At 39.1% G+C, this 13,106-nt stretch overlaps 1 protein-coding gene across 2 annotated transcripts in view; it reads right to left on the bottom strand.

Moving 5' to 3' along the window:
• The window catches only part of RNF157 (ring finger protein 157), a 1,565,029-nt gene that overhangs the window by 284,912 nt on the left and 1,267,011 nt on the right, over window positions 1-13,106 (bottom strand). For both annotated transcript variants that reach the window (XM_044068100.1, XR_006364438.1), the window contains exons 10-11: window positions 10,089-10,248; window positions 3,370-3,482 (exon numbers count right to left, since the gene is read on the bottom strand). In XM_044068100.1, the coding sequence (XP_043924035.1) occupies window positions 3,370-3,482; window positions 10,089-10,248 (273 nt within the window). The remainder of the gene's footprint in view (window positions 1-3,369; window positions 3,483-10,088; window positions 10,249-13,106) is intronic.

Raw genomic sequence — 13,106 nt, 5'->3', positions numbered from 1 at the left:
CATCAACGGAGTTTCAAATGAGAAACTTTAAATGCAATCAACAACATTAAATATTTCAAAAATGGAGTGATCAGAGAAGACACCAACCATGTTAAGTACTCCAAGTTCCCCAAGAGTTCTCAAAATATCTGACATGGGCAGTCACACACGAGCCAAACTATCTATCCAAAGCACATTGATGCAGTGATGACTGCTGAGTGGTTCTCCATCTCACTCTCTCTGAACAGGAATCAAAAGGCAACACCACTAATTTGTTTCACCTTCCACAATGGTTACAACCCCCCTAAGTTTCACATGACACCATCTTATGTCCTTTTCATTCAATCTGTGTAAACCATACAAGTTAAAATGTATAACATACAACACTATTGAATATGTAGATCGTACTAATGCTACTTCTTAATTTGAGCTAAACAGAATCATAACTTGCAAGAAGTCAATAAATTAGAAAGCACTCCTACGGACAAAACACTATTGCTTAGTCATAATTAATTTTACACCTGCTCTCTTTGGTTTGAAATGAGGCTCTAAGATCTTTTCTGGCTTAGCCATGAAGCAATACAGAAACAGTATCTTCTAACAAATAGCTGTTTCACTTATGAAACTGTGAACCATAAGCACAGTAATCACAATTCAGCACATTTCCATTAAACATACTACCCTGAAACAGGCTTAAAAATAAGAAATGTACAAGAAGCAAAACCCAAAACAAAAACTAACAAAAACTACATGGCTATGCTTATTTTGGGTTGCACAGGTAAGCTTATAAGGACCCTAGTTGTCATTAGCCTAGTATACACCTATGAACCTATAAACCAAAAACAACAAATGCCTACTGTTTGTATGCGAGATACTACTCTCTCATTAATCTACTGTTCTTCCTTAAAGGTTTTGTCACCTCAAAATAAAAATAACATTTCAACCACTTTTTTGCAATAAAGACAAACTAATCATACCTACACCCTATGTGATCAAAAGTAATCTTAAAAACCCACACAAACAAATTTGTGGTATGAAGCCCCAAACATGGAGTCAACATGAATCAAGAAGCAATCAATAAAGACCATATTATCTACACTTTGTGAAAGCAAACATGGCAATGACATTGCTGCAAACAATTTAAAAGATAGCAAGTTCTAAGGCCCAATCTTCTAAACAAGTACAATGTTTATCTACATAACAGAAACTTACCACAGTCCGTCACATGGACAGACTCATGGTTGTGATGAGATACCACTTTAAAAAGACTATTGCCAGCCCACCTGCAGCTATGTTAGTTGATTCTACTTAACCATCTCCCATCAAGAGAGCTCTGCTTAATGGACATACCCATTCTGGAGCAGGAGATAAATTCTTTAGTATAGTTATAACCCATGCTTAAAATGCTACGTGGTAACACTGAATTCCACCACACTACTAGGGTTTTCAGCACAAAACCCAATCAGCAGCACCAGGTTACACAAAGTTCTACTGCCTACCTCCTTTCTTTGTCCCATTAAAATGGCAAATTTAATGCTGTTTAAAATTTAATGTTCTTTCTACTACACCAAGTCAAGTCTCCCACTGACTTGTTTTTAGTGTTCACTTCCTTAATCTCTTACAGCATCTCTTTATCTGACTTGCTACACTTGGTACTCTTTTTACTTAGACCATCTCAATGAATGAATAAAAATTAGGATGAACCCTAAGTGATCACAAAGCAATCAACACAACTAAATTTTGTCAGGTGTAAACAGCGAGGTGTGGAGTTTGTCTTCTGAAGTTCAGGGTCATTTCCTATTTTTGCTTTTGGTCACTATGCCAATGGTATGCAGAAACCAAGAATTGTATCACTTTTATGCCCCATTATAATAATTTCCTGCTCTCTTGCTTTTGGCCATTAACTAGGGTAATGAATCGTAACTGTGCACGATTTACATGCTACAAATGCTCAATTACTGCTTAAACTGCTGCTGAAATCTGAAAGATCCCTGTAATGCCTTAATGCATCTGGAGTTTCATCAAACCATCAGAAAACTAGGACCTGGTTTCAAGCAAGTCTCACCTTGCTAAAATGCAACCAGTCCTTAATTCAAATAAAATACATAAACACAGAAGTCGGGCTAACTTGGTGGCTACAGAAGTATTTACAAAACAATTTTCATACAAAATACAGCTCTCCAGAGGCATTTAACAAAGGGTGGCACATGAAATCAAGCTATTCTTCATGCATGCTTCCACAACACAGCTGTACCTGCATTTAATTTTTGCACAGGTCATGTTACAGATATGCACACTAAACAGTGCAACTCTCTGCTTCTACAACTTCCTAAAAGATAGTGTGCAACCTGGCGAAACAGAACGCACTTTTGTAAAGTACATTGCTGGTGACTAGTGACTTATGCTCAAATCTTCACATAAAATAATGATTTTGTGAAAAACAGGATAGCAAAAGGACAGTGACTCCACAGCCAAGGCAGTCTCCTTCCTGCTATACACCACTGATGGGTGTATCGCAATAATACTTGCTCGATTCAGAAGTCTGCATGCCTTCACTTACGTAATATTTACTCTGAACTTTACTAAGCTAATGAAAATGTAAAGTTGTGATACATCCATTTCCCCTTTACGTAATACATATAATACATATACTTTTGTTAGGGGTAATGGGTACAGAGAAGTTTCTACCAGCATAAAGTAAAATCAAAATCAAACATTGAACACACACAGTGACAATATATTTAATGAAAATAGTTATTTCCATTAAATATTAGAACTCTACATGTGTCTGGTCTTTCACTTTTTTTTTTAAACATTTCTCTGTTGGATGTAAAAGTGCCTGCACCCATGAACTTGCGACATCACACTTTAGGAGTGATGATGTACATATGTAGGTCAACAGTGGCATTCGAGTGGTTCACAAAAAAGTGAAGTGCTTTTTGTAGGTCCACTGGGGGTTGGCAATTCTATCAGGGCATAGCAGCAGATCTTTGTCCAAGTAAATTTTTTTTTTTTGTTTGGTGCACACGATCTTTAAGAGCAAACAAGAGATATGTATGTAACCTACACTACTGCATGGAACAGCAAACTGCTAGTAATAACAACATGATGACACATCAGTGACCTATACCTCTCATTCTAAAAGCACTGCTGATGCAAACATTAGCCAGTAACATCATTGCATCATAAGGAAGATTAAAATAAACATGTCATCTGCAATTAATTTCAAAATTAAAATAAATCAAATACAGGAATGTGGAAATAAATGTCAGACAGTAATATCTTCATTAGTTAAATGCTAGCGTGTATTCTATCAAACTGCACATCAATGCAGCACGCACTGCAAACGCATATTGGCATCAGTGTTAGGAAGTGAACATTATTTCATACCGAGTGTTCATCAGAATCTGAGCTCTGTGATGCAACAATAGGGTTGAAGCTTGTAGGAGAAAGAGGTCCGGGTTTCTTCCTCATAGCCCTTATCTGTAATAAGGCTCGGAATGCTACAACAAAAGACAGCAAGGATAAGTCAGCTTAAATTCCTATTTATTTAAATAAATAAGTAAAGATATACAAGGAGCACTACACAGTCTTGAATCTACTTAAATATCCTTCACCTGAAGGACAAAAGCCACAAACAGTACACTCAATGGGTGATTTACATATTATTTTAATTCTGATAACTGGGTAACTCTATTATAGAAGAAATCCTAAGTTTAAAGCTCTAAAAACAGGGCATTTATAAAGCATAGCATTGAGCATTGTTACTACATTTAAATATAGTCACACCATTAAACTCACAAGTGCGCCAAACTGAGTCATGGGAAATTTGAGACCTGCTCTACTGAAATGCACAAAATAAAGTATAACAACTGTGATATACTGACATGTCCGTGATGAGGGAATTTAAAGGGTCCATTTTCACCAATTGGGTTTCTCCTAAACTGAGGGTGTTAGGTAGCTCATGGGGGCTTGTCCTTTCACAAAAATAACCTTGTCCTATTGTAAGAGTACCACAACTGACAAATATCTGTTCAGTTCATGTCAGTAAACTGAGATTTGACATTTTGTATTGGGCATTTCATAGTGGAATGTGCAGCTGACCAGAGCCAATTTTAAGTGGGGCTGGAGCTACGGGGTGGGGGAAGCTCGAAATATCACATGCATGATGACGCCCCACCACTGGCCCAGTAATCAAGTAGCCCAAATCCTCACCACTGGCAACAGTGAGGGACGTACACATGGGAAGGATGACAAGTACACACACAGTAAAGCGCAATTTCCCTCAAGAGCATACATAAACCACAGTCAGTCTGGGGATGGTTTCTACCTCTTTCTCCAGATTCCCAATAAGACTCCCCACTGGCACAGCAATAGGGTTGAGATCTCAGCTGAGTGGCCAAGCCAAGACCTCCAGCAACCACTCTGCCCAACCAGTGCTTCATGTCCCTGCCCAAGTAGCTGACACACACAATGAAATTTGATTTATACACAAACACACACACACACACCTGGGAAAGGTTGGCACAAGTTTACTAGCTATACCCCTTTTGCCCAGATTATAAGGTAGTTATCACTGCCACCAGCCAACTCTTCATCAGCTACTTTAAGGCACTTTACAAAGGATGCCCAATCTTACTGTGTAATGTTACTATTAACACATACGGCAGTTTGACCAAGAGCAAGGCTATTAGGAGTGGCCCACAGTGTCACCATATGCAAGTACTCTCAGAACTTAAAAATGTCTCACAAATATCAGCCACAATGAAACGTTTAAATACATTTAATAATAAATAATAAAATAACAAGAAAATACTCAGTAAATAATCACAGTTACATCAGAGTTCAAAATCACAGGAAATATTTAAAACATTGCAAGACAATCTCAAATAAATAAAGAAAACATATAAGCTATATTCCTGTCTGAATCTAAGAGAAATGACTGCACCCTAGCTAACTTACTTCCAAAGCTATGCAAGTGTGGTGAATGGATCTTCTATTTGATGTTGTTGGGTTCAAGTCAGAATACAGAATACTCCGTCTCCCTCAGAGATTCCTCAAATTAATATCTCAAATATTACTGCTGGGTTAGCTTGCAGGATGACATCAATTCATGTCATCTGAATAATTCCCAAGCTAAATCCCCATTGCTAGAAACTGCCAGCCTTTAGCACCTACTTGTGAAAAATACATAGCCCTCAGATCTTTGCAGCTGCTGGAAGACATAAAACAATAAAACACTTACAAGGCAATGCAGAAGGCTCCCTAGTTTTAGACACCCTGTTTCCTTGCTGCATTGAAACCATCTTTTATGTCACAGTTATAAAATAATTTAATTTCAACAATTTTTCTGAAATTTTGCAAGTTAACCTTCTATGTTCCAGTTCCCACTGTTAAAATATATACATTTACAGAGTTGCAATAGTGTATATACATTTCTGTTCTTTTCCAATAGGGTACACTGTGGATGCATCTTTAGGCTCAGTACTTTACAAAGCCTTTCAACACACACTTCAGTACCAGCACTTTGACATACAACCTACAGTTCTCATATGAATCAAGTTGATATTCACAAATGACACGATTTACAAAATTCCAGACAGCTGAGCTGGCAGTATCTCCCTTTTTTACACTTCTACATAAATCACTTTAATATTCACAAATAACATACAATTATTTACAAAACTTCAGATAGCTGGGCTGGCAGTATCTCCCTTTGTTTAGAAGGAAAAGATGAAAGTTAAGGAGGAAAGTTAAGAGAAATGACTAAACAGCTTAAGATTCACTTGCTCATATCACAGCTGCTACAGCATAGCTGCTGAAGGGATCAGTTGCTTAAGGCCATGTGAGAAATGGTGATGTTAACAATTTCAAATCAAAATGCTAAATAAACTGACAATGTTAGGTAACAGTTTCCTGTACTGAATGCATGCAGAGTACAGGTGGTTTTCAATATTTTTGTCTCGGACTTTTAATGAATTCTTAAAACCTCACCCCATCAACAATGCAGAGGTAAGAGCAAGTGGGAGAAAAACTTTTATCCTACCATTAGGTTTCCAGTTTACAGCAGCCTCGTACATTTAACTCTCAGGGTCACTGTGAATCAGAAGTCCCAGACAGGTAGAAATTATTACAGCCACTTGGACTACAGTTACATATATGCACTTGTACATGTACAGACTCAGTCTGCAAATCTAATTTCTAGCGACTACCATCTTTTTCACTGGAAATCCAGGGTCAATAAAATCAGTAGGTTTACCTATTGACACCTCTCAAAAGCAAAGCTATGCCTCAACTGAGAGGGCTAAAAGGCTGCCAGGTAAAGAAGTGGACGTGAGCTTTGTTTAGACTTGAATTTCTCGACTTGCTACAAGGCAAACTCTCACCCAGAACTTAGACATGGCTCTAACGGGTCCTATTACCTACAGCAGCTATACTAATCTTGTGTCAAATGACTGGGACTTCTTAGCTTTAGGCATGCCATATGACATGACTTACCAGGTGCTAGGGACCTCAGAACTGTAGGAATTCACTTGAGAAGCACCGGAAAATATCATTATGAAGCTGCAGATGACTTTTCATTAACTAATCATTTTCTTTAAGTACTGTAGATGCTGTCTGCAACCTAATTTATCCTGCAGATTATACAGATTAGTCACTGGCAACTTGAATTTTCAAACTGCTAATGACAAGACTGCTGATCTGAAATCTGGTAATTCCATATTCCTATTTACACAGGAGACATAAAAAGAGCATTTGTATTGAACGGATTTCAACTTCAAAATATACACAAGTCATCTATCTAACATACTTTCAAATTTTATTCCATCTTTGTCAGGGTCAAACCAATAAATGGTCTACAAGGATTAATTTACCAGACACCAGGAAGTCAATAAATACAACACAAAATTGTTAAAATTTTTAAGAGAAAAAAGTGTGGTATGATAAAATCATAATATCGAGGACTGAACCCTAAGAACTGTAGTAGACCTGGGTACTGTGCCAAAAAAACTTTCAATAAAAACAACTTGATCTTGTAGATGAAGTCAGTTAAAGGCAAACTTTTGAGTACTGGTTCTTGCTGGAAGAATACTGCCTGAAAAACAGAGCACTGAATGGTGTAGATAATGAATTTGCAATAAGTATCAAAAATTAATTATTGGAATAACCTACATGCTGTTATGGCAGAGTCACAGTTCCACAAAACATGATGGCAGTTCCTTAAGATAACACAATCTGGGTGGGATTCCTGCTTTGTTTAATAAAGAAAGTAATTTTAATGCCCAACGTTAGAGCATCCTTTACTCTTGTTAGCTTCATGACAGACTGATGAAGTTCTGACTTCTGCTCAGTTGACCTGGGTTCAATTAGCAGCAGTGAGCACTAGGTAGGAGGGGTCTGAGCAGCACATGTGAGGTCACCTACCTCAAAGGGAGGGGCCACGCTCAGTCTATGGGGAGGACTGTGACACTTACTAATGTGGTATATAGTACTGCAAAACAGAAATGCAGCAGGTGTGGAGGTATGCATGCACACTATGGTGCAAACAGTTACTGGAAATCATAGGCAAAGCAGGGAAACATGCTAGTATTAAAAAGGCCTAGACCCTACCTGGGCAAAGGTGCTAGTCTTGCCCATGAGGGGAACTAACATACTGCTGGACTCTTGCCTGGGCTGGGTCTCACAGAACAGCTGCAGAGGAAGTTTGAAATCAAGTGGGGTATGGAACCCATGAAAAAAAATCAGTTACATTCACAGAATTTTGTATTCTGCTCTGTAGTGTTGGGGGAAAAAAAAATAATAAAGGTGTTATCAGGAAGGTGCTGCAAAAGACAGTGTCCAAATAGAATGCATTCACTTACACAGAAAACTGTATATGTAAATAAAGCTTTTGATTTAACACCCTTCAGTGCTCAAATGCTAAGAAATTGTCTAATGGTGCTGATGAATATCCAAGACCAACACTTAAGAAAATGTAAAATTATGTTCTTCATCTGCCACACATTTTCCCAAGTTTTAGGCAATATCAAGAAATTATTTTTTATATTCCTCTCCACCACAATGTGGTTTACATAGATACATTTACCTTTTTTTAGGTCAGTTTTGCCCCTGTGCTTACCAACCACCAAGTTATCCATAAATCGGACTCGAACCATACTTTCCCCATATGGAGGACTATACCCCAGGTACAGCATAAAATGCAGATTGTCTGGGGAAGTTGCAACAGAAGCAGCTATGTGGGTTTCTTGGGTATTCCCTGACATTACAGCAACTGAGGATATTTTTGTAACTGTACAGTTCTAACTTCACCTCTTTGGTTGTGTGCGTCGGGGGCGACAAGCTGCCACAGCCACCACAGGGGCATATTACGTCTACCCTCTCATGAATGCATGCTCCTGTACATTTGTTAACAAAGGCTACCACTAAGAGGTGGTTTGATGAGCCAAAAGCTCTCCACCTTGGGTACTTAAACTTCATTGTAGTGCTGCCCTCTCCTCCAAGGGATTATGGGAGTTATCACTGTTCTGTCCATCCTCCCCTGCCAACACTATCAAACATACCAGCTGCTAATTGATCTTGGGTCACTCCTACACTACCACGACTGGCTACCTCTGCTTTTATCGGAGTAATAGCACTCCTTTCCCTCTAGCAGCAAATAAGGGAAGTGGCAAGTTCTAAAGTGCCATTTTGCATTCTTCTCTTTCTGGCACAAATTACAAATGTATTAAATATCGTTACACTCTTAATCCCCACAAAGAGTATTTTTTTTTTTTTTTTTCCTAACAAAGCTATTATTGGTTATATAGATACCTTGCAAACTAAAGGTTATATATGCCTACTGCTAATGGATACATTGAGCAATGACCCTAGTATTAAAAAGTCACCTTCTAAATAATGTTAATGTTATTAGTTATTCTAAATGCAATGCTATGTCCACAAATTTATATAATTATTCCAATTTTGTCCATTCTTTTTGACAGTTAAGTACCAAAGACAGTTTGCAGTTGTCTAAGTAAGACCTCTGCTGTCATGGAAGGACATTGAAAGTTTGAAAAAAAATCCACTCTCCCCAGGCTCACCATGTTTCAGGCACAGGTTACCAATCCTACCATTCCAGAGACTATTTTGGAGATCACATTTACAGACCACATCAGCTAAGTTAAAGGGCATACAGTAAGTGGCAATATTTCTCATTATTCCAGTATACTTTGTCAGGATCCCTTACAAGTGCGAACTACAGTCAATTCACACCAACCACACATGCTATATCAGACCATGTTTACCCATATTGAACACAGCTGCCTGTATATTCAGCTCACCTAGCAAAGGGCTCTTGGAATATTCTGAAAATCATACTGAAGTATACAAAGGCATTCCATGACAATAACATAATGCTCAAAAGCTCAGTAAAAGAAGATGTCGGGGTCCTGTGCAGCAACCAACTTGTTTTGTGTTGCACGGTATTTTTGTATACAAAGGTAAACACATACACAAAGCTTGCCCCGTGTACAACCACTAACCAAGTCATTACGGATTCCTCAAGGATGCAGTACAGAAATGTAAACCAAAACAAACCTCACACCTTGGCTGCCTGTTCAGAGGGACTACTACAGTATTAGTGTGCTACACTTTGGCTTGCTTTATTTATAAATATTTTTGACAGCCCCCAACACATACCTGCCAGTAATCTGACCATACTAGAACCTTTGGCCACTCAATCCCCATAAATAGGCATAAAATGGATTCAATTTTGAACCATTGCTCCTGTGGTTACTTTAGTAGAAGAGATGTATCCAGAAGATGTATATCAACCCCCCCCCCCCCAATCCCAGGAAAGTTATGCAGGCACCACACACTCATTCCTCTCTATGGTAAGTTGGGTGTTCCAATGCCTCAGTCATTAAGTGAGCCTGAACTGTCTGCATCATAGCAAAGCTCCAGTCCTCTGTGTCATGGGACCAGCACTATTTTGAAATATTTTCCAATGTATTATGGTGACAAATGTTGAAGGCACAAACAATAATTCAATTACACACCTAACTGGTCAAATTTCACGTGCACCATGGCCACACTAGCAAGTAAAGCAAAAGTAGTTTGAGTTATCTTACGCAATCTGCAGATGGGGCAGTTATTAGCTTGGTATCGCAAAGTGTCTGCACAGGCATTACACAAGCAGAGGTGACGGCAAGGTAGTATGAGGGTATCCCTTATATCAGACAGGCAAACCACACATTCTGCACTGTTATCACTGACTTCATCCTCTGCAACCTGTAGGGGAAAAGAGAAAAATCAGAAATCAGGAGCAATTTATCAATTACATAAAGCAGTCAGACATCTGTGACCAGAGAAAAGACAAAGGATTGCAGACCTCTGTGTTGTGGTATTTAAAGACATAAGGGTGTTAAAAAATGTGCATCTTCTAGAAAGGAACCATGAATGCAGAAGAAGATGATAAATGAATACTAAAAAAAATGAACAAAAGTGAAGCTGGCATTTACTGATATTTCACAATGCAAACAATCAGGATTACTGCAAGAAGCCAATGAAATACAAAATAATACCACTGAAATCATTTATATCTTACAGAAAATGAAAGCTGTAAAATCATATAGCTGAATGTTACAACATCATGATGTGATCTGGATTCTTTGTAAAGGAACTGATTATGCAAGTATCCATTGTATGAGTACAGCAAGTAAAAATACACAGTCACTTTCTGAATTACTTATTCCTTGCATGGTTACATCACGTTGCTTATGCTTCACAACAAAGGGTGATGGGAAGTTACTGCAATACCCTACACTCTGTTGCATCACAATAACTCTTACTACCACTTACCCCCCCCCCCGCTATTAGATATATCAGCCTGGCCAAGCTTCAAAGAGGACTGAGATCTTTGCACTCCTTGCGAGCCCTTATTCCTGTAACCAAGGTTCATGGGCAGCTCATGGTGCTGGACTGCTAGCCTACCAAAAATGAAAAGTATTTCTTAATGTTTTAAAAATCTTTTATTTATTTATTTGCAATTTGATTACCGTGGAAGTCTACTGGGCCAAATTGACCCATTTTCAGTGGAGGCCCGGGGAGAAAAGCTCCAAAATGCATTATACAATTTAGATACAAATGATAGTTAATATTTTTATTTATTTATTTTACATTTGTTAACCGGGATAATCCGACTGGACACAGGGCTATTTTCAGCGGAGGCCTGGGGAGAAAAACTCCACATGTGGATAGTTACATAACAGTTAAACAGTAGCAGTTTTACACAGTCACATATAGATACCAGTATAGGATTATATGCATACTTGGAATACATACATACTTAAACTTAACATTGTAGTTTTCTTGTTTGAACTTAGACATTTTTAGTGGTACAAGGCTGAAAAAGGTAGCATGTCATTCAGTAGTACAATACATATGAGAATGAGACTAAGTCTGAAACACTGACCATTTTACAGATAGCCAGGTAGTGAAGAGAGCGGTAAGCTGGTTGGTCAGGGTTGGTACAGGGGCACAGCCAGTGACTTTTTAGGAATTTTTTGAGAGATGTTTTAAAATGGTTAATAGTCTGGTTTGCTGTAAGTTCGGCAGGGAGCCGATTCCAGATTATTCTAACACAGTTGCAAAACAATGAGTCACCTGCTGAATTTTTAGATTTAACAGTTTGTGTCAGTATTTTGTCAGATATAGGTCAAATACTAAAGATCTTATGTAGAATAGTTACTCATAAATGGCTCATAGGTTGGTACAAGGCTATCAGCCCTAGGGCCTATAGAAGCCTAGCCATAACAATTCCCCGGCTATTTCTTCCCACACTATTTACTTCCCTGGACCCCTGTCTAGCAGGGCGACTGACGTGATCCCCGGGGTGAATTTCCTTTCTCCCATCCAATCGTCAAGGTTCTTTTTGAAGAGGGCCAAAGAGGCACTCTGCTTGACATCTATGGGCAATCTATTCCAGAGTCTGGGGAGCCTCTGGGTCAGGAACCTATCCCTCCAGCATGTTTTGTTTATTGTGATGACAAGGTTTAGATCCCTGGAGCATGTGGCTCTGAGGGATTGGGATTTCTTTAAGTATAGCATGTCCAACAGCTCTGGGTTTGGCATGGCCTTGTATGTTAAGCAGAGATCGCCTCTGAGTAGACTATATGCGACAGAGTATAGCTGGAGTTTTTTTAAGGTGGTCTGCTTTAGGCCTGTGATTTTTTTAGTGGGGTATTTCTGTGGCCTTTCCAGTTGTTGAAGATGTCTTGAGAGGTACATACCAAACATGGCGTTGTATTCTATAATGGGTCTAATGAAGGATGAGTACAGTGGGACAATGACCTCCTTTTTTCTGGATGAAAAGCCCTTAGTGATGAGATGTGCCACATAGAAGGATTTCCTGACTGTTGTGGCGATGTGGTTATCGAAGGTGAGACCACTGTCCACCTGTGTCCCTAAGTCTCTTATCATGCTTTCGGTGTTTAGTGTACTGCCACCTACATGGTAATTCACGGATACATGTTTTTTCCCCACAGGGGATAACTATACATTTCTTGGCATTGAGCTTGAACCCATGGCTCTGGCACCAAGCATCTGTTTCTGTAAGGCACTTTTGCAGAGTATCCACATTATTTGTGGATTCAATAATGGCTCCCAGTTTGCAGTCATCTGCAAACTTTGTTAGCCAGAGTCCCTTAGTGTTGGCCTGTACTTCAGAGAAGCAGATGCCAAACAAGAGCGGTCCCAGGACTGAACCCTGAGGTACTCCACTTGTCTGGAGCTGGATTTGGAGTCTGCTACTTTTACAGTGTGGGTTCTATCAGTAAGCCAGTTAGCAACCCATTGGGTGACGTAGGGATTAATGCCCAGCTTAGTAAGTTTATCTATGATTCCAGAGTGGGGGATGGTGTCAAAGGCCTTGGCAAGGTCTAGATAGGCTGTGTGGACCACCTTACCCTTGTCCATGGCTCTGGAGACTGATTCAAAGAAGTCAATCAGGTTCAGGAGACAAGATTGGCCCTTTACGAACCCAAACTGGGTGGAGTCCAGTGTTTGAAGGTTGCCAATGTCTTTGTTTATAAGTTCCATGATAATACGCTTCATGGCCTTGCAGATAAGGCTCGTCAGACTGATGGGAC

This window comes from Protopterus annectens, chromosome 4.part0 (genome assembly GCF_019279795.1).
Source record: "Protopterus annectens isolate FY-2018-M chromosome 4.part0, PAN1.0, whole genome shotgun sequence".
Lineage (NCBI taxonomy): Eukaryota > Metazoa > Chordata > Ceratodontiformes > Protopteridae > Protopterus > Protopterus annectens.
Note: the sequence above shows the minus strand (reverse complement) of the source record. Positions and strands in the feature narration are given on the sequence as shown.